Genomic DNA, 18,579 nt, shown 5'->3' on the forward strand with positions numbered 1-18,579 from the left:
TGTGGGCAAGAAGGTCACTGTTCCATGTAAATTAGACAAAGTGCTTAGCCATTCTCACACAAAGCTCTGGAGTCTTTTCCTTTTCTGGTAATCCTGGTGAAATGTTCTCGGGCAACCTGCAGAAGGGATCCAAGTGGCTTCGTGCCAAGCCTCCATGAGTACAGTGGGGAGAAGTGCCCCTGTGCTGGAGTAGTGAGCTGTAGTTACAGATTCAGAAAGACCAGGGGACCTCCCCGGCAGCAAGGTCTTTTGGTGGCTGAATCAAAGGGACCCAAACTGCTACAGACCCCACTCCACCAGTCTCTGACCCTGACATATTTCCCTTATCTTTTCATCATCCATCCTCTCTGGGGAATTTCCTGCGTGAGGGAGGTCCAGAGTTAAAGACAGAGGGCTAGGAAATGGGGACCTAAGAATGCAGGTTCTTCAATGGCTGAACCTGGAGAGGCCTACTTCTCTTCCTCCTTGTCCTCCTCTTCTTTCTCTTTTTTCTCCCCATCTATTTCGTGAATTGCTCTCTCACACTGACAGAGGAACTTTCTTCCCTTGAGAACTGAAGCTGAGGGACTTCATGTTGGATTTTACACTTTCACTATTGAATAAATATGCATTTACTTATCTGACACCAAAAATGAAAAGTTCATAACAGGGCTAGAGACAATTAGCTTTCTATCCTCTTTCATAATTCATATCTTCACCTGCATCCAGTCCTTCCTCATCCTTATATTTAGCCTTTCTTGTTCTCTTCTTTATATATACTGTACCCACATGTACACCTGTTTACACACACACACACACACACACACACACACTGGCTATATTCTTTTTTATTTTTATATTTTATATTTATATTTTTTAAACTTGCAACTTTTTATTTTAATAATAAAGTTTAAAACAAATAGATGGACACAAAGGCCTTTGTTTGACAATGTACTATCCAGTAATGGACTTCAGTTGTGTGTTCAGACAAGTTTCAGTCTGTGACAAGCAGCAGTTCTTATTTGCAACGGTTGCTGAGATGAACTTGTGGATTACATTTGGTAGAAACAGTTTCTGGTAGTCTGTTTTGTGGCCTCTACACACTCTACTTCCTGTCAGTGAACTCTGGTGTACAGGATTCACCCCGTGCCCGCTCCCCTCTCCCCTTTGACTCCCACTGGTCATGATTTGAAATGTCATCTTTGCAGACTTGACTTATAGAATGACTCAGTGTCTGACTTGGTTTTGTATCAATCTTAGCCTACTGCCCAGTTCTTCCTGTGTGTCAGAGCTGGAGAGACAGCTCAGTGGAGAAGAGCACCGGCTGCTCTTTCCAAGAACGCAGGTTCCATTCCCAGCACCACATGGTGGCTCACGGTGTCCATGGAACTCAAGTTCCATGGGATCTGACAACCTCTCTGTCTAGGCTTGTATGTGATACACAGACATACATTCAGGCAAAACATTCACGCAGATGATAAAAAATTAAATTGAATTTAAAAGCTGAGAATTTCTCACTTCACCTTTTCAACCTTTTCCCCCAAGCTGCTTCTCTTAAATTCCTATCAGAAGAAGACGGTGCTTTGAAGCTTCCATTAACTTTCTGGATACGAATATTTTTAGTTCTTCTCCTCCCTCCTTTTAACATGGGGGTGGGGGTGGGGCTAGCCATCTCAGGGTTTGCTGTGGTTTTAACTTTCTGCTTTCTATTGCCCTCTAATTAGTAATCCCCAAACCCTATACTGATCATTTTAAATCTTGTTCAAAAACTTCCCCATGCTCTTTGACGAATACACTCATTCAAACCATCTGTAGGCACATCTGTAGGTGCATCTGTAGGCACATCTGTAGGCACATCTGTAGGTGCATCTGTAGGCTCATCTGTAGGCTCATCTGTAGGTGCACCTGTAGGCGCACCTGTAGGCACATCTGTAGGCACATCAAGCCTCGTTCTCAGACTTGCTACCCACAAAGCTCACCTTTCTCTGTTGGATTAGTTTTTCAAGAGCTGAGGACCGAACCCAGGACCTTGCCCTTCCTAGGCAAGCATACTCCCATGGAACTAAACCTGCAACCTCTGGATCAGCTTTTAAAGTACTTTCTTACAGATCATGTCACCGAATTTCCACAAAATGCTGTAGGCTGGGACACCCCAGTGAGGTCATGTTTCAAGAGAGGAAAACAAAGAGGGGGGCTGGGGGGGGGAGATGGCTTTCCTAAAAGGTTCAAGCACCACTGATCAGACAGGAGCAAATGTGCATGCAGATTCCAGGACATTGACTGTGGAGTTGGGTGTAAAACCCTTCTTTTAAAAAAATTTTTTTTTTACTTAGGGGAATTTTATACTTAAGTATTGTATTCACATCATCCCTACCCCTCCCTTTCTCCTTTCACCTCTTTCTATACCCCAAGACTATCTATCAAATCCATCTTTGTCTTATTATTGTTACATATAGATATATAATATATATGTGCATATGTATATATAAATGTAGCCGGATGGGTCCATTTAGTGTTACTAGTAGTAGCTGTGTCTATGGCTGACGCAGGGACTGGGGAACCTATCAGGTGGCTCATTCCTAGAGGAGACGGAACCTCCATCTCTCGACTGCCATCATCGCTCGTGGTTCTTCACCCAGATCTTTCTTAAAACATGGCCCCCTGGTTGGCTGGGTTCCTCGGTGCCCCGTAACCTATTTCTCCCATGTCATTTAGCTGTAAAGTCAAATCACAATTAGCTTTGTTCCCTGTTTGTCTAAATTCATTCATCTCTCAAGGTCTCAGGAGTTCCAACTTACAAAGTACCTGTGCGTTTGATCGAACCCTGCTTTCTTATCCCCTCCCCCTTTGAATTGTTTCAAATTTCAAATAGCTATTCTCAGGTAACCGTAGGTATATTTGGCACCACCTCACACAAACGGATTATAAAGTTTGAAAGTTTCTGGCCTGGGTCAAGGGCCTGCGTGTCCATTTACAAGTGATACAACCTTCACAGTGAGTACCCACTTCAGGCTTACACTTTTCTAAATGGTCAGGCAGCTCCCTGAGTCTCTTTTATTTTATTTCATCTTAGCATCAAGGGTACCATATGTAGCATCTTTTCCATGGACCAGGAAACCTTGAGTTACCCCATTCAGTCACTCCTGCTGTGTCCGGCCACTTTGGCTTTCACTGACTCATGGTACCATTAACAGTAATGGACACAACTCAAGGATATTCTGAGCAGTTACGAACTCATTCCCTCACACCCAATTCTTTGTTTTAAAATAGGATTTTAACTTAGGCAAACCTAACGTAGAATATATTTGTCAAGCTATTACTTGGATTGAATCTGGCCCTTTCTTACACAGACTGCTTGGCATCCCTTAGTGGGATCTCACTCTAATATAAATAATTGTACTTAAAATTAAGAAAAATGGGGGATAAAGGAGACAAGCTGGTCTTTCAGCTTTGCACAAACGCAAACAAGTTCACTCACATGTTGCCATGATGCATTTTTCTAGCATAAAACATTTTCTTCTGCAAAAGTGTTGTTTTCGATTCTAATGTCCTAAGCCATTGGGCACTTGTGAACTGAGATCCACTTAACACAGGGCTCCTCCTGCAGCTGCTACAAGCTGCTCCTTTCTGTGTGGCCTGGTAGTTTTCCCAGAATGGTCAAAGATGACAGCCATTTTAGTGAAGCCCCCATAAGGGTTGTCACACCAAGGCGGACCACGGGGTCAGCTTCAACGTTCCTTCATTCACTCTGAAGGCTGACGGTAGAGTGAGTGGAGTATTCCTAGTGTTGAATAATACTTTGTGTAAGGGACGAGTACTGCCACTTTGAACTGTAATTTGGGGAAGGACAGAACACTGAGGATGCTGGTGGGGATGTGTAGAATATCTGCATATTCTAAAGTCAGATGGATCAACAACGTGTAAGGCGTCAGTTCTTCCAAATACCAGGAAGTTCAGCTGTCTCTTAGCGGCAAAACATAGATGTTAGCCAGATGTATCTGCATAGCCCTGTGTCACGTTCCTATAGCCAAACATTGTCGACATTGGTGACACTGGTGATAGATACTTGGTCCTAGTGAAGAGTCTCAGGGGTTTGCCCGCCATCATTACCTCTGTCTTCCACTTGGTAAACACAGAATGCTGCTTTATGATGTCTCAGAGGGACAATCTTGTTTTAGAAGATTCTGAGTCCCCATAGTTACAAAGTTACAAGGACTCGATTTCCTCATTAAGAAACAGTCAGCTACTTAAGGCTTCCTCCATTTTACCCATTCTCACAGACATGGGCATGGCATTGTGGCATTTTGCTCTTGCTGTTGGCTTGTCTGCATGTTTTCATGCAGTACATATGGTGTATCTCACCCGCCCATGACACCTCACATCTTCCTCTTCCCGCATAGGATCGTGAGCCCCACAGTGACCTAATTAAAGTATTTTTCCTTCATATCAGACAACATCTATGCATGAGCTAAGGTTCTATATGGCAGAAGAAGAAGACGACAGCATGACGTCAAGAACTGTCTGGCCATGAGCAAATGTCCATGAGTGGATGGAGACTAACCGATCTTGGAGCTCTAAGTGCAGGTCTCAGGGCCTGAATGTCAGTGTGGTCAGTCTTAAGAAGGGGTGACATTCGATGCACGAATCATAGCGGTGTTGAGTACCATTTGGGGAACGCTACTGGACCTGACCGCTTGAGTATCTCTGAATCCTATCAAGTGAATTGGTTAACATGCCATGGGTTCTTGCTGACCCGAATACATATGGACATGTGAACTTGAACCCTGGTGTGAGAAGAAGGAGGTCTGGCATACAGAGTTCTATCTACCTTTTTTTTTTTTTTTAAACAAAACAGGAGCCAGGGATAATTCCTGCAGGTCAAAGGAATTCACAATGGCTTCTCAGCACTGAACATGAAGCACTCAACTAGAAACTGGGTTGCTCTAGTAAAGGTGTTACTAAGACCTATAAAAGAAGACAAAGGGTGATTTGGATTAGGGTGATAATTCAGAAATGGAGGGAATGAGACAGACAGAGAACGCAGACTAGCAGATCAATCCGACTGTAGTTTCAGGGCTATTAATAGGAAGCCCAGTGCTCGCCTGTAACTCAAGAGCTTCAAACCCTATTCCTTCAGCCCCAAGGATCACAAAATAAATCTGCAACTACTCTACGATAGGACTCTGTCGATGGCTTTCACCTCTCTCCAAGAGGGGGTTTTTCCCAGGGAACAGTGCACGGGAGGTGCATAGATCAGCAGGCCTGACGCCACGTCCCTGCGTGACTACAGGCATAAATATAAGCTAGTCACCTAACACATAGATATTTCCATCTTATCCATAGAAAAGGGGGAAGAATATCACTCTTGGTTCTTGTTAAGACTTAATATGAAACTTACATGTGTGAATTTCCCCCCAAAAGACTTTTACAAACAACAGCAACAGAATCCTGGCCTAAAGTAGGTATTAGATTCTCCACTTTAAAACCAAACCCTGCTTCATCTAAACCATTGCGGATCGGACACGAGAAAGAGCTCTCTGGATGGTAGATGGGAATTGAATGCCAGTTCTTAAGTTTGTTCTGGACATTTAAAATACTGACTTTCTAAGAGCGATCCAATTTTGAAATAAAATTGCTTGCTTTAAATATACTGAATGCAGTTAAGATGTATTTTGCTTTTGCAAAGGATCTAAGTTCAGTTCCTGGCACCTGCATGGGCTGCTCATCTCTGCTTATGTGCACCTGTCACTGCAGCTCAGGGGAACCCGACCACCACTTCTTGCCTTCTTAGGGACCTGCAATTAGGTGCCCTCCCACAGGTATAATTAAAAAATTATAAATAGATACATATAGAACACTTTAGTATGTGAAGCACTTGCTGGAAGAACTTTTTTCTTTTTCTTTTTCTTTTTTAAAGCAAGGTGATAAAGTTAAGAAAGGAAAATTTCCTTTTATGCCCTCTTGTCAAATGTCACCACCAAATTTATGATCCGTGCTTTTAAACCTTTCCAGCAACACAAAGGCATCACCCTGTAGCCCACAGGATGGTTAGAAGATAGAACAAAGACTTCACAGAGGGACTGGGGGACACCTGATTGGCTTTATCTCACGCCTTCTTCTTCACCTTAATTATCAAAGACCTTTCCGGACAGATGGCTGTCAGTTTCCTGAGTTTTAAGATTACTCGGGCTTTTCGACTCTTCTGCATCTACACCCCACAGCACGGCTCATCCTTCTCTTTGATCCGCCATGAGGAAAATGGGAAGGAGACGGAAAATTGTCCATGGGAGGGGAGGGCAGTGCTGCTGTTTCTGCCCTTTGCTTGCATCACAAAATCGTTCACCACCATCCCCCTCCCTGCTCCTTCCCTCCCCGCAGGAAAGCGTGAACCTTTTTCAGAAAGCGTTGTTGCTTCACGGTAACTTGGTTTCCCTGGGGAAGAGCGGTCTAGTATGTCCGCTCCTCCTGTCTTGAGACCTAACTTCCCATATATTTGTTACCCACCCAGTAATTCATTTAACCGCCTTTCTTATGGGGTTCTATGTGAAATAGAGTTAAAAACTTGGATTAAAGTTAGAAAAAAAGGAGAAGGGAATCAATGAACCTTAATAAAGTGAGGCCGATTCTTCCCCATGGAAATTGACTGTAACCACTCACTTGATAGAGTAGCCTCCAGTCAGTAGGAAACATTACATCAGGAAAGGGCAGTGATTGACGTAGTCCGTGATTGATGGACCTTAGTCACTATAAAAATCCAGCAGAGAATCAACATGCACCTCCTAATTCTATTTGATTTCCATTTTTTCTGTATAGATAGTTATTCCTGGCATTGCTGTCCCAGGTAAGAGCGAGCAGAACTCACCATCATCCTTGTCTGTGAGGATGGTCACATTGGCTCCCGGAAACTTGTTGCCGATCCTCCCGCCCATGGGCATGCTCAAAAGGACCTGGAAAGTCTCTTCCTCTTCGTACAACGAGTCATCAATCACCACCACACGACACATTTTCTCACGTTCATCTTTGTCAAAGCGGATCACGCTGCTGTGGTCCTCAGGCCTGGAGATGTAGTCAGAGTAAGACAGCACGGATGTCCGCACAGTGCTGGTTGCTGTCCCTAGGGGCCAAGAGAACCCAAAAGGCTTCAGTTTCTAAAACCTGTTGTTTTCATATTCAGTATTTAACTGTTGCAACTGTATACAGCCACACCCCAGAACTGCAGTGGCAATTACTGTGTATCCTTATAGCACAGGTCTCCTTCAGAATCACAACTACAGAGTATCCTTATAGCTCAGGTCTCCTTCAGAATCACAACTACAGAGTATCCTTATAGCACAGGTCTCCTTCAGAATCACAACTACAGAGTATCCTTACAGTACAGGTCTCCTTCAGAATCACAACTACAGAGTATCCTTATAGCACAGGTCTCCTGCAGAATCACAACTACAGAGTAACCTTACAGCACAGGTCTCCTTCAGAATCACAACTACAGAGTATCCTTATAGCACAGGTCTCCTGCAGAATCACAACCACAGAGTAACCTTATAGCACAGGTCTCCTTCAGAATCATAACTACAGAGTATCCTTATAGCACAGGTTTCCTTCAGAATCACGACTACAGAGTATCTTTTTAGGACAGGTCTCCTTCAGAATGACCTCACACACTGCAATATTGACTTTCCAGTATTTTCTCCTACCACCCCTCCAACAAGCTTTCAAATTAACACTACAGGGCAAAATAGCATCTCTCAATATTCAAATGCATCCCATGTCCAGGCCAAGGACACATGCTTTCTGTCTTGTCTCAGTCCTTCTGTCTGTCTGTTGGGTTTTAGGCTTTGTTTGGCTTTAGGTTTTAGGTTGAGAGGTAATCCCGCTATTTCTGGCATCTGGGTGCAAGGCTGAGACTGAGTCTTTTATGAATCATTCTTTTGTCCAGCTTTTCAGAGCACATACACATTAATGGGAATTTTCATGAAAGCCCGCCATGATGACGACAACTTTTATGGGACTTTTTTCTTTTCCACTGTTTTTTTTTCCCTAGAAAATGGATTTGTGTGTTAATGACTTTTGTATATTAATCTTAAATTTGCCTTATGCAAATTTACCTTTCATGGAATGTTTCCATATAAGCAAAATAGTACTTTGGAATGTGTTTGCAATGATTATTAATGAGTTTTACATTTTAAAGATACTCATTTGCTGTTCTTTAAAGTTGAGGGCACTTTTAAAACTGAATTTAGTGCTTATGGAAACCTTGAAAAACTTCAAGAAGATAGTTAAATCCGTGATACTCTCCAGAGTTCACCAAACACCAACATGATAGATTAGTTGTCCTGGCCATTTTAACACTAATGATGTCAAAAATTATATGCTCAAAGGGGACCTATTGCTCTTTAATGGAAATTTGCATTTGTACCTTGCATTCTTACTTAACCATTAACATACACCTTCTTATATTCATCAAGAAGACATGTTCAGAAAAGTGTAGATCCACTCCCACTACATAATGACTTGTCTATATAATGTCTTGACCTAGTTCCAATTGATAATGCTTTGTCTCTGATTCATTGCCCACATGGTCTTCTGTTGGATAAAGTTTTACAGTCACATATAAAAGGTACAAAAGTATCAGTTTTGGTTTTTTATTCAACCTGACACTTTTTTTTCTGCTTATGAACTCATAGAGAGTTCTCTTTTCCTAACACGCAACAGAGGAAAACTCTTAGGACACTGCTGTTACTAGACAAACTAGCTTTAAATTAGTGTGTCCTCCTCAGATACATATTACTTTGTCTCTTTCTTTTTGTTGTGCCAAGGATCAAACACACAGCCTTTGGCACTGTAGGGAAGCCACTGAGCTGCACACTAAGGTTGGGACATGTTGAGACAGCCCAGGTTGTTTGAGAATGCTAGCAGGTTGCATCATAGACCAGACCCCACCTCTAAACAACAGCTCCAGTGGGTCTCCCTTCCCTGCAACCTTAAATCGAACCAAGTGACCAAAAGTTGAGGGAAGAAGCAGCAGCTTCCTGCCAGACTGACTCAAAGAGGTTCTTAAGGAATGTTTCAGTGTCTATGAAAAACCACGACAAAGCCCGTCCTTCAGGCCCCATGGAATGAAGAGGCCAATGGGTGTGCTGACTGGAGATCATTTCACTTGGCCCAACAGGGACCTTACCTTGCTGTGTATAGCAGATCACCATCAGCTCCTGGCTGATGTCTCCACTCCTCCTGATGGGAATGAACAGCTCGCTCACATCTTCTTCAACTGAGTATTCAGACTGGGGAATGAACACGGTTGATTCTAAAGAGAACACAGGATTGTGGTTGGCATCGTTTTTTTTTTCTTCTTTTCTCCTTTTTGGTCTGAATTTCTTATCACAGAAACTTAATTTTTTTTTTTTGGTTTTTGGTTTTTGGTTTTGGTTTTGTCTTTTTATCTTTAGAATAACAGTGTCAGGGAAGGGTGGAGGAAGGGAAGGAACGGGTATGCAAAACTCAGCACAGCTTCTATCTCCACTCATGTCTTTCTTCTCAGTAAATATCACTGCACAATTGTTTTCAATCCCCCTCTTTCCTCTTGGTAAAGGGTGGCATCTTCCCTGATAACCTGAGAGTGGAAATGCCCTGCTTTACAGGGCCTCGGGTTCATAGGGTTGAGCCTGGCTTCCAAGCACAGTCAGGATTGGAACTCAGATCATGTAATATCTATTCTATCCAAAGGACTTCCTTTTGGATGATTTGCAATTAAAACTGTAACAACATATTGTTCAATGGTTTTCAAACAGCAGTTCCTTTAGAGTCCCCCAATGTCTTTATCAGCTATAACAACACCACTGTAGTGTTTCTTCCTTCCTTAGCAGGATAGCAATTACTTGTAACATAAAAGCTATGTTTATATGACATTGTAAGTCTCAATGATTCTTTTTTTAAAAAACTTAGATGAAAGGTACATTAAATAATACAAATGGCACAATTAAATTGTTAAAAATAGATCTACTGTGTAAAACTTTCATGATTATTTAATTCAATTACAAACCCAAAACAGATTCTAGTATTCCTCTGGAAGTCTGCTTCCCTGAAAGTCTTAATAGCCACACAGAAAACACTTCCTGATTATCTTTGAAACAGTAAGCACAATTCTTCTGTGGCTGAAAGAGACTCTCGAATAGTACCCACAGTTAAGATGCACAGCCCGCCCTGCCCTGTGGCTGAGAGCATAAAAGATGAGAGCCCCCACGGAGGGTTCTGTGATGCTGAAGCTTCCGGGTGGGTCAGCCAAAGGGAAGAGCCTGCAGGAAGGGGCTTCTGGGACAAGAACCAGAAATGGTTCAGTGGTTAAGAGCACTTGCTGCTGTTGCAGAGGGTCGGGGGTTTAGTTCTGAACACCTCTATATGGTGGTTCATAGCATCCTGTAACTCCAGATCCAGGGGACCTGAAACCTGACCTCCTTAAGCATCTGCACACATGCATGCACATATGCAAAGACATAGGTGCACATAAATGAAAATTAAAAGCCAATGAGTTCTGGACTTCATTTTTCCAGCAACTCTCATATATCTAGAGGTCTACGCAGCTCTCTTCTACCTCAAGGTGTTGCAGGCACTGACCTTCACTGCCCTGAGAACACTTCAGGTGCCCGGGTTTCAGTCTTGTGTTGACCTTTGACCTTTATACAGCACTAATCATGAGATGAAGTGCTTTTCAAATGACGAATTTTTCCAGTGTCCTTTGTTTTCTTCCAAGACTTTCTCGGATATATTCATTTTTAGAATAATCTCATCTTATAATGAATTTATCCATTTATTAAACACTACCAGACACTACAGTGGGGCCCGGCTGATGCAGAAGTTAATGAAACCTGTGCCCTCCTGGGGTTTTCTTTCTCCTGGGAGATGGGAAGTAGGAAGATCGTGACTAAATACACAGGAAGGTACATATGTTACTGGGTGGGGGTGTTGGGATAGAAAGAAAACCAAGTGTCTGGGAACGAGGATGCCCAGTAGTGCACAACACTTAGGAAAAAGTCACAGAAAAGTGTTCTCGTAAAGCTGAGCTGAGGTATGCAGGCGGTCATGAGCCATCAAAGTGAGAAGCAGGGAATTCCACACAAAGGGATAATTTGTGAAAAAAGGCCAAGAACAGGCTGTGCTGAGGGCAGGCAAGGAGCAGGCACATAGTGTCTTCAGAACACAGTGGGTCAGGAGGTCAGACATGAGGCTGAAGAGGGGGAGGTGGGATGGGTGTGCAGATCACATAGCTCCCTTCAACTGCTGGAGAGACTTCCGTTTTCTATGATTAGGATGTGGAGATAAGGAAATCCACCCTATAAGGGGACGAGAATAATCGAATGTCACAGCTCATTAGAGCTGTTCCTTTTCTACAGTGCTCTGAATAATCAGTGTCTTGGGATTTCCATGGCTGTGATAATGACCCAAAGCACCTCAGGGAGGAAAGGGTCTATCTCAGCTTACAAGTCTCAGGCCACACTCCATCACTGAGGGAAGTCAGCGCAGGCCACAACTAAAGCAGAGGCCATGGAGGGGTGCTGCTTACACAGTGCACACCCGGGGCTTGCTCAGCCTGCTTTCTTACACAGCCCTGGACCACCTGAACAGGACTGGCACCACCTACAATTAATTGGACTAGGCTCTCCCACTTCTATCATCAATCAAAAATTGTACCCCATAGGCCAGTCTGATAGGGATATTTCCTTACATGTGGTTCCCTCCTCCCAAATGACTCTCACTGGGTTAACCAAATGCTGACCAGAAGAGTCGGCCAGCAATTGTGTCTACAGCCTTTCACCTGTGCTCAGATAGAACTGAAATCAGGCAAAGGACCGGCAACATGGAATGGTGGGAAAGAAAGAAAGTTGCCCTGATGAGGGGCTGACGGGTGGGAAAGCAACTAAGGAGGATATCTTACGGGGATGTGCACATCTGGGTGTTTCAGGCCCAGAATTAGAATTATAGACAACTATTAGGGAAGCCGTCAGCTCAGGTCCTGAGCATTTTGGGTTTTGTGGTAGTTTAACTTCCTGGTTCCTATAGAAAGTGGGTCGCAGTGTTTAACATGTAGTGTAGTCCTGTTTGCCCATTCAGTGACTCCAGGTGAGACATTAAAGAGCATGAGCCATGGGTGGTGATGCTGTATTCTGACGTGTTTTATGAACGTAAGTTTCAGCGGCTGCATGACAGACTTGAAGTAGGATGGTCTGAAATGAAGTCCCTGGTTTTAAGACTTTGCAGGGAGGAGATCACAGACAACAAGGACCCGGAGACACAAGAGTTGACACAGTACAGATGTGAAACAGATGCGTCACTAACAAAGACTCTGAAGAAGTGGTATGTGAGGGAACCCAGGACAACTCAAACACGTAACCTTGGCCAGTCTTTTAGAGATAAAGATGCTCTTTGTAAAAGCGGAGAACACTATGGAGAGTCCCGGATTCCCAAATTTGGGAAACCTCGAGTTTCGTTTTGGGTATGCTAAACCTGAGATTGGAAAAGTCTAAGTGGCTTTTGGCTGTATGGTCTTGATTTCAGTGGAGAGGACAGACTCGGGAAACACAGGCGAAAGAGATGAGACTCGGGAAACACAGGCGAAAGAGATGCCCGGGCATCAGTCAGAGTACGGTCACGCCTGGAGAGATGCAAGATGAAGACAATGACCGGACGAGGACCGGACTGGAAGCCGGAGGCTGAGGAGGGCCAGGATGCACTGCGAGTGCTAAGAAAAAGGGAGGAGCAACTGTTCCAAACATTGCTGAGGAATCCAGGAAGTGGAGGACTGAGACCAGGAGGTGGAGGACTGAGACCAGGAAGTGGAGGACTGAGACCAGGAGGTGGAGGACTGAGACCAGGAAGTGGAGGACTGAGACCAGGAAGTGGAGGACTGAGACCAGGCTCTCGGGGAAGACGACAGAATTTTGTTCTCCTCACCAGCAGTTTGTACAGAGTACAGGGTGGCAGCCTGAAGGAGAGGCTCCCATAAGGAGAGGGCGTGGACCTAAGCAGTCCTGCTCTAGAAAGCAACCAAGTGGCAACTTGGGAAAACGTCTTTGCAAATTGATTTTTAAGACAAGGTTTTACTGTGGTAAGAACTGTAGCTATAATTATCAGGTATAATTTTACCAAATACAAAATTTTAGTATAAGCAATATCCTGGTTTCAGGGTAAAACCACAGAAAGTGCCAGGGAGCGTTAAGCTATCCAGTGAATCTCATGAACTCAGAATTCAGACCATGCTCTCTGTGGCCTTCATATGAAACGTTACCAAAAGCTTGCCACATGCTAATGCTTCTGTCCTCGGAATTCATATGTTGAGTGCAATGGTGGAGGAGACCTGTCTTTGAGAGGCAAGTAGATTTAGAGAAGGTCACGAATGTGGCGGCTCCTTGAGGGATTGATGTTCTTATGAAAGCAAGACCAAGCTAGCTATTCACCCACAGGCAAGGGTGGCTGTGTGATACACCGAGGCCACACCCAGGAAGTGAAGCTCTGCAAACCTGGAGGAGCCTCATCAAGAACCAAGTACACTAGCCCAACCTTAGTTTTTTGTTTTGTGTTAGCATTGCTGGAGATTGGAGTCCAGGTCTCAGACATACTTAAGCAAGCTCTCTCCTGCCAGTCTTGCACCTTGAGCTCAGATTCTTAATCTTCCACAACTGTGGGCAACAGATAGATATTGTTATCTGTTTTATGAAAGTCACCCAATCTATGATATTTTGTTACAGAAGCCGGAGCTGATTAAGACAGGGTTAAACATCGCACATAGCGTTCATTCTATGCTGTAAACTGTCCAGGCCGGTTTAGTTTTCAAGCATGTCCTGAGGGCAGCTGAACATTCGGGCTTTTAATTAAGCAGCCCCTCGGTTTTAAACCCAGAGGACTTAAGGTTTGGTTCTTTCTGCACCCCGTGACCCATACACATCGGATTATACAAGTCAGGACTTCTCCCTCTCAGTGCCTGTGGGCTTGAACCATGAATAAAGAAGAAAGCTGGGTGTCCGGACCGTGGCCCTAGATCTGGAATTCACTCCTACATTTGATCTGACAGAGGGTAAATAGGCCCGTATCACATTCAGATTTTCTGTTGACCTAACTTTTAACAGAAGTATGTAAACCGGTAGGAGAAACTATAAAAGGATATCAGAAAGACAATGGATGATTTCTACGGTTGCCGTTTAGGTTAATATGGTTTTTCAACTTCGTGTTACGTATATGGTAAAGTGTATGCACAGGCTGGCTCAAGGAATCCCAGCTTTTTATGAGTGAAACGTTTAAGAACACCTTCCTTGCATCAGTCTTGAACCCCCTGACAGTCTTAGTATTTGCCAACTGCTATTCTAAACTCTCCTCATGTTTCGACTGGCTTTGTCTTTTCAATAACTTCTGAGGTCAGAACTTTTGTGATTGGCATTTTAGCTGTCAGGACGTAGCACTCACACAGAGGTCAACCTGCTGTACGTCAAGTTGGGGGAGGTGCTGACAATAGATTTGAACTCAGACAAGCCATCTCCGAGTCCATGTTCCTAACCACATGGCTGCCCAATGTTCTCCCCAAAGGAAGCCATGACGGGTGAGAGAGACACTGCTAACACATGAGCAAACACTAACCTGATGTCAAGAAAAAGATTTACAGAGAGAGGGAAAGAAGGTTAGAAGAAAGCCAGGAAGCAAGTACGTAGAGCAGTGGTTCTCAACCTGTGGATCTCGACCCCTTTGGAGTCAAACAACCCTTTCACGAGGGTCTCAAATCAGGTATCCTGCAGATCAGATATTTACATTACTACTTGTAAAAGTAGCAAAATCACAGTTATGAAGCAGCAATGAAAATAATTTTTCTGAGGAACTGTATTAAAGGGTCACGGCATTAGGAAGGTTGTGAGTCACTGACCTAGAGGATTCCTTCAAAGAGTTGAAAATGTCCTAGACATTCCCTTTAGCTAACATGACTAACATACATTAGCATAGACAGAGAACATACAAAGGCATACATCCTAAGAGTGCCCATGTGAAATCTCATTCACTCACCAGGCTTTAACTCTCACAGTCCCTGCAGAGGAAGAAGTGGGGGCTGCACTGTGGGATTAGTGCATTCTCAAGAAGTGAACGGAAGTCAGTAAGGGAAAAGCAACTGCAGGGCCCTGCTCTTAAACCCCAGAAGGGTCCCTCCATGTGAGAGGGTTATACACGACGGAGAGAATAACACTCATTACTTCTTGCTAGTCTTTTGTGTGTGTGTGTGGGGGGGGTCTTAGCTCCCCGTGGCTCCTCACTCCTTGCCTCTCTGTTCAACTCTTAAGCCATATTGAACTCTCTTTCTGGCTGAGCTATTTTCCCACTTTCAGGAAATGCGAATGCTTTTTACTGTGAAAGACAAACCCAGAAAGAGTGAACGCACCCTCCCTGTATCTACATAACTATATACCGTCCTCTGCTTTCTAACTGCAGCTTTTAATTTTAACTTTTGACCATGCCACAGGTTAGGGTGGAAAAGTGACTTTACTTCTCAGAAGTAAAGTCGTAGCCACAGTTGATAAATGTTCATCCTGTCCTTTCTCTCCATTACACTGTACAGATGAAAAAAATTGCTAAAACCATGACAGGACAAATTATCTTCTACAAATCTGCCATAATAGAGGAAGAGGAAGAGAATTTGGGGCTCGGGTGAAAGCACTGGGTGTTCCCCGCCTTGGGTGAGTTTGGCTGTTTGAAAACAACCCAGAAGCCATCCGGGAGTCTTCAGGCCACTTGGGTGCGGTTGGACTGGCCAACAAGTATACTCATGCAGAAGTCTCTGAATGCTGCTGCTGCTGTTTGAACTTGGACGTTTCTCTTACGCTTTGGTACTTTTTCTTCTTCTAAAGTGGGCCAAGTAAACGAGGACCAAATTTAAAAGGAGTTTGGGAAAGAAGCAAATGAAAAGTGAGCCTAACTTACAAGTCACGTGACACAAGTTCATATAGGATAGGAGACGGTCTTGGTAATCGATACTGTTCTTAGACCTGGATGGATGTTTTGCCGGAGCACACTGTGTGTATCACATGCATGAAGGAGCCATGGGGGCCAGGAATAGGCATCTGATCCTCTGAATCTGGAGTTACAAACAGTAGTGAGCATGTGGGTGCTGGGACTTGAACCCAGGTCCTCTGCAAGAGCAGTAAGTACTCATAACTGCTGAGTCATCTGCAGACATATTTAATTCTTTATATTAGTTGTGACTCAATTCGATTCTACCAAAAACATTTACAGAGATCAAATAATTGATCTACTTGCTCATGATCGTATTATCAGGGAACTATCAAAAGAACTCAGTAAAAGTTTATAGGCATTTCAAGTACAACAAGCAAAATAATTACATAAAAATGGACTTTCTATTTTTTTCTATGTACTTATGCTCAAATATTTGAGGTTGTGTTCTCCTAGTAAATAACATGAAACTCATTTTATTATGGTAGAGACTATGAAGTAGAAAGAGAATAGAATCTACTTTTTAAAACTTTTTTAATATTTTAATTTAATATCTTAATTTTTCATTAATATTTTATTTTATCTTTATTAATATTTTAAATAAAACCTATTTTTAAAAATTAAATGTTTTCCTTTAACAGAAACAAAAGCGTTTACTACCAGTTAATGTTCTGTATGTTTCTAAGAGTAAGAAACAGTGGTATTGTTTGAGATACAGGATTTAGTAGACAGAAGAATAAGAATCATTATCCTGAAAACCTCTCAAAACTTGCTCAGCGCTGTTAGGAGCAGCAGTGCTCTTGCAGAGGACGTGGGTTCAGTTCCCAGCACAACCACCTACAACCAAGATCCAGGGGATCTCACGCCCTCTGCTGGCTTTCTCAGGCACTGCATGGATGTGATGCACATAGGTGCATGTAGGCAAAACACCCATACATAAAAAACAAGAAAATCTCTAATAAAGTTTTAAATGAGCTAGGTGTTCGTTCTTACCACAGCATGCAGCACTCTACACTATTAGCAGATGGAATGTGGCCAGGAGGCCAGAGGACTCAGTTCAGGGTTACCAGGCACCTCTGCTGTTTTACCTGCACCTCCAGCATTTAGCAGAATTCCTGGCACCTGCAGCAGATGATCCCTTAACCTTTTTTTTTCTCGCTTAACCTTTGACTGTGCAGGTACATAACACAAGGACTAAAGTGTTCTTGTTTTCTCTTTTGGAACATTTGTGTTTACTGTCCGATGTTAATACAGTCAAGGTTTTAAACATACTAAAACACTAGGAATTCCTGTGCTGCTGTGACCTACAGGAACAGCTTGTGTCACTGTCCCATTTGCAAAAAGCATGCTCGGACTGTTATATGAGAGGTCACCTCCTTTCTAGTAGCACGAAATGATGAAATCTGATAACTCGGGGGAGAGGGAGAAAAATACATGTAACACATAGTCATCTTTAATACTTTCACTTCTTAAATATTTCCTCTAATACTCACTGGCTGGGGGACTGAATGGAAATAAATCCCTTGAGTCTCAGAGAGCTCACTAACGAATTGATTAAAAAAAAATCACGGAATTAGAATCTTACGTTTGGAAGGAGATAAAGTTGCTAAGCTTTCCAGAAGGCACCCGACAGAAGGGTGGGTTGGTATTGGTGTTATGAGTACCATTCTACCCTGCCTGAGGAATACTTCATTTGGACTCCAGAGGAGAGGGTAAGATGAAGGGGTATTGACCTTGAATTCTCCTCTCAGGTTTCCCTGACTTCTCGAAATCAACAGGGATGATTTGTGCTCACAGCCCAGCCCAGAGATGATGGTTCTCTCAGTGGAAGGCAGTTGCTGTCACTGGACATAATTTCATAGGGGCCTCTCCTTCACACAAAGAGCATCGCACCATCTCTGTTGATGCCAGAGAAAATCAAACAAAACAGCTGCAGGCGGCCAGCTTCTGAAGGGACTACAGGATGCCTGTCAATCCTCTTACCCAAAAAAGGAGTTTGGTGTGACGTGGCACTTGACTCTCTTCTCACCTAGAACTTTCCATGTAAAAAAAAGAGTAATATTGTGGGATAAACTCGGGCAGAACAGGAATGGAAATGACGAGGGTGAGGTCACGTGACCAAACAGCCGCCTTAATAGGAAAGATTATTCATCATCACTGTTGACAATTCTGCCCTTCCTTTCTTCTAGTTTTCTGAATTACAGGCTTCAGGTTATATGGAGATTGAGTTTACGGACATGGTGAACAAGCATGGGACCCCTATCCACTATCCACTATAGGCTGCCACTGTCCACATTCACAGCAGAATGTTCTAGTCATTCTCCACCCTCCCCCACAGCTTATTGAAAAACACTAAAATCCTTTCAACCTACATTTCCATGCACCAAAATGTGGATACTCCAGCCTAGCAGGTCCTTTGGATGGTCGAACTGCCTCTGGAGGGTCCCTTCCAAAGAGACAGGGCAGGGACCAGCTGTCGTACAGCTCAGAGATTCCCTGCTATTGTTCTTGGCTGTCCTAAAATTCCCGGGGGAGTCCTGGAGCACCCTCACTGCTGTCTGCCACTCAAGGCTGCTGCAACACGGATGTCACAGGCTCATGAGGACTGGACACAGTCTTCAG

General features: G+C 43.5%; 1 protein-coding gene across 1 annotated transcript in view; it reads right to left on the bottom strand.

Annotated features, from left to right (window-relative positions):
- The window catches only part of Frem2 (FRAS1 related extracellular matrix 2), a 137,992-nt gene that overhangs the window by 47,700 nt on the left and 71,713 nt on the right, over positions 1 to 18,579 (bottom strand). Inside the window, exons 5-6 of the mRNA NM_001245978.1 lie at positions 9,158 to 9,283; positions 6,842 to 7,093 (exon numbers count right to left, since the gene is read on the bottom strand). Coding sequence (NP_001232907.1) covers positions 6,842 to 7,093; positions 9,158 to 9,283 — 378 coding nt within the window. The remainder of the gene's footprint in view (positions 1 to 6,841; positions 7,094 to 9,157; positions 9,284 to 18,579) is intronic.

This window comes from Rattus norvegicus, chromosome 2, assembly GCF_036323735.1.
Source record: "Rattus norvegicus strain BN/NHsdMcwi chromosome 2, GRCr8, whole genome shotgun sequence".
Taxonomy (NCBI): Eukaryota; Metazoa; Chordata; class Mammalia; order Rodentia; family Muridae; genus Rattus; species Rattus norvegicus.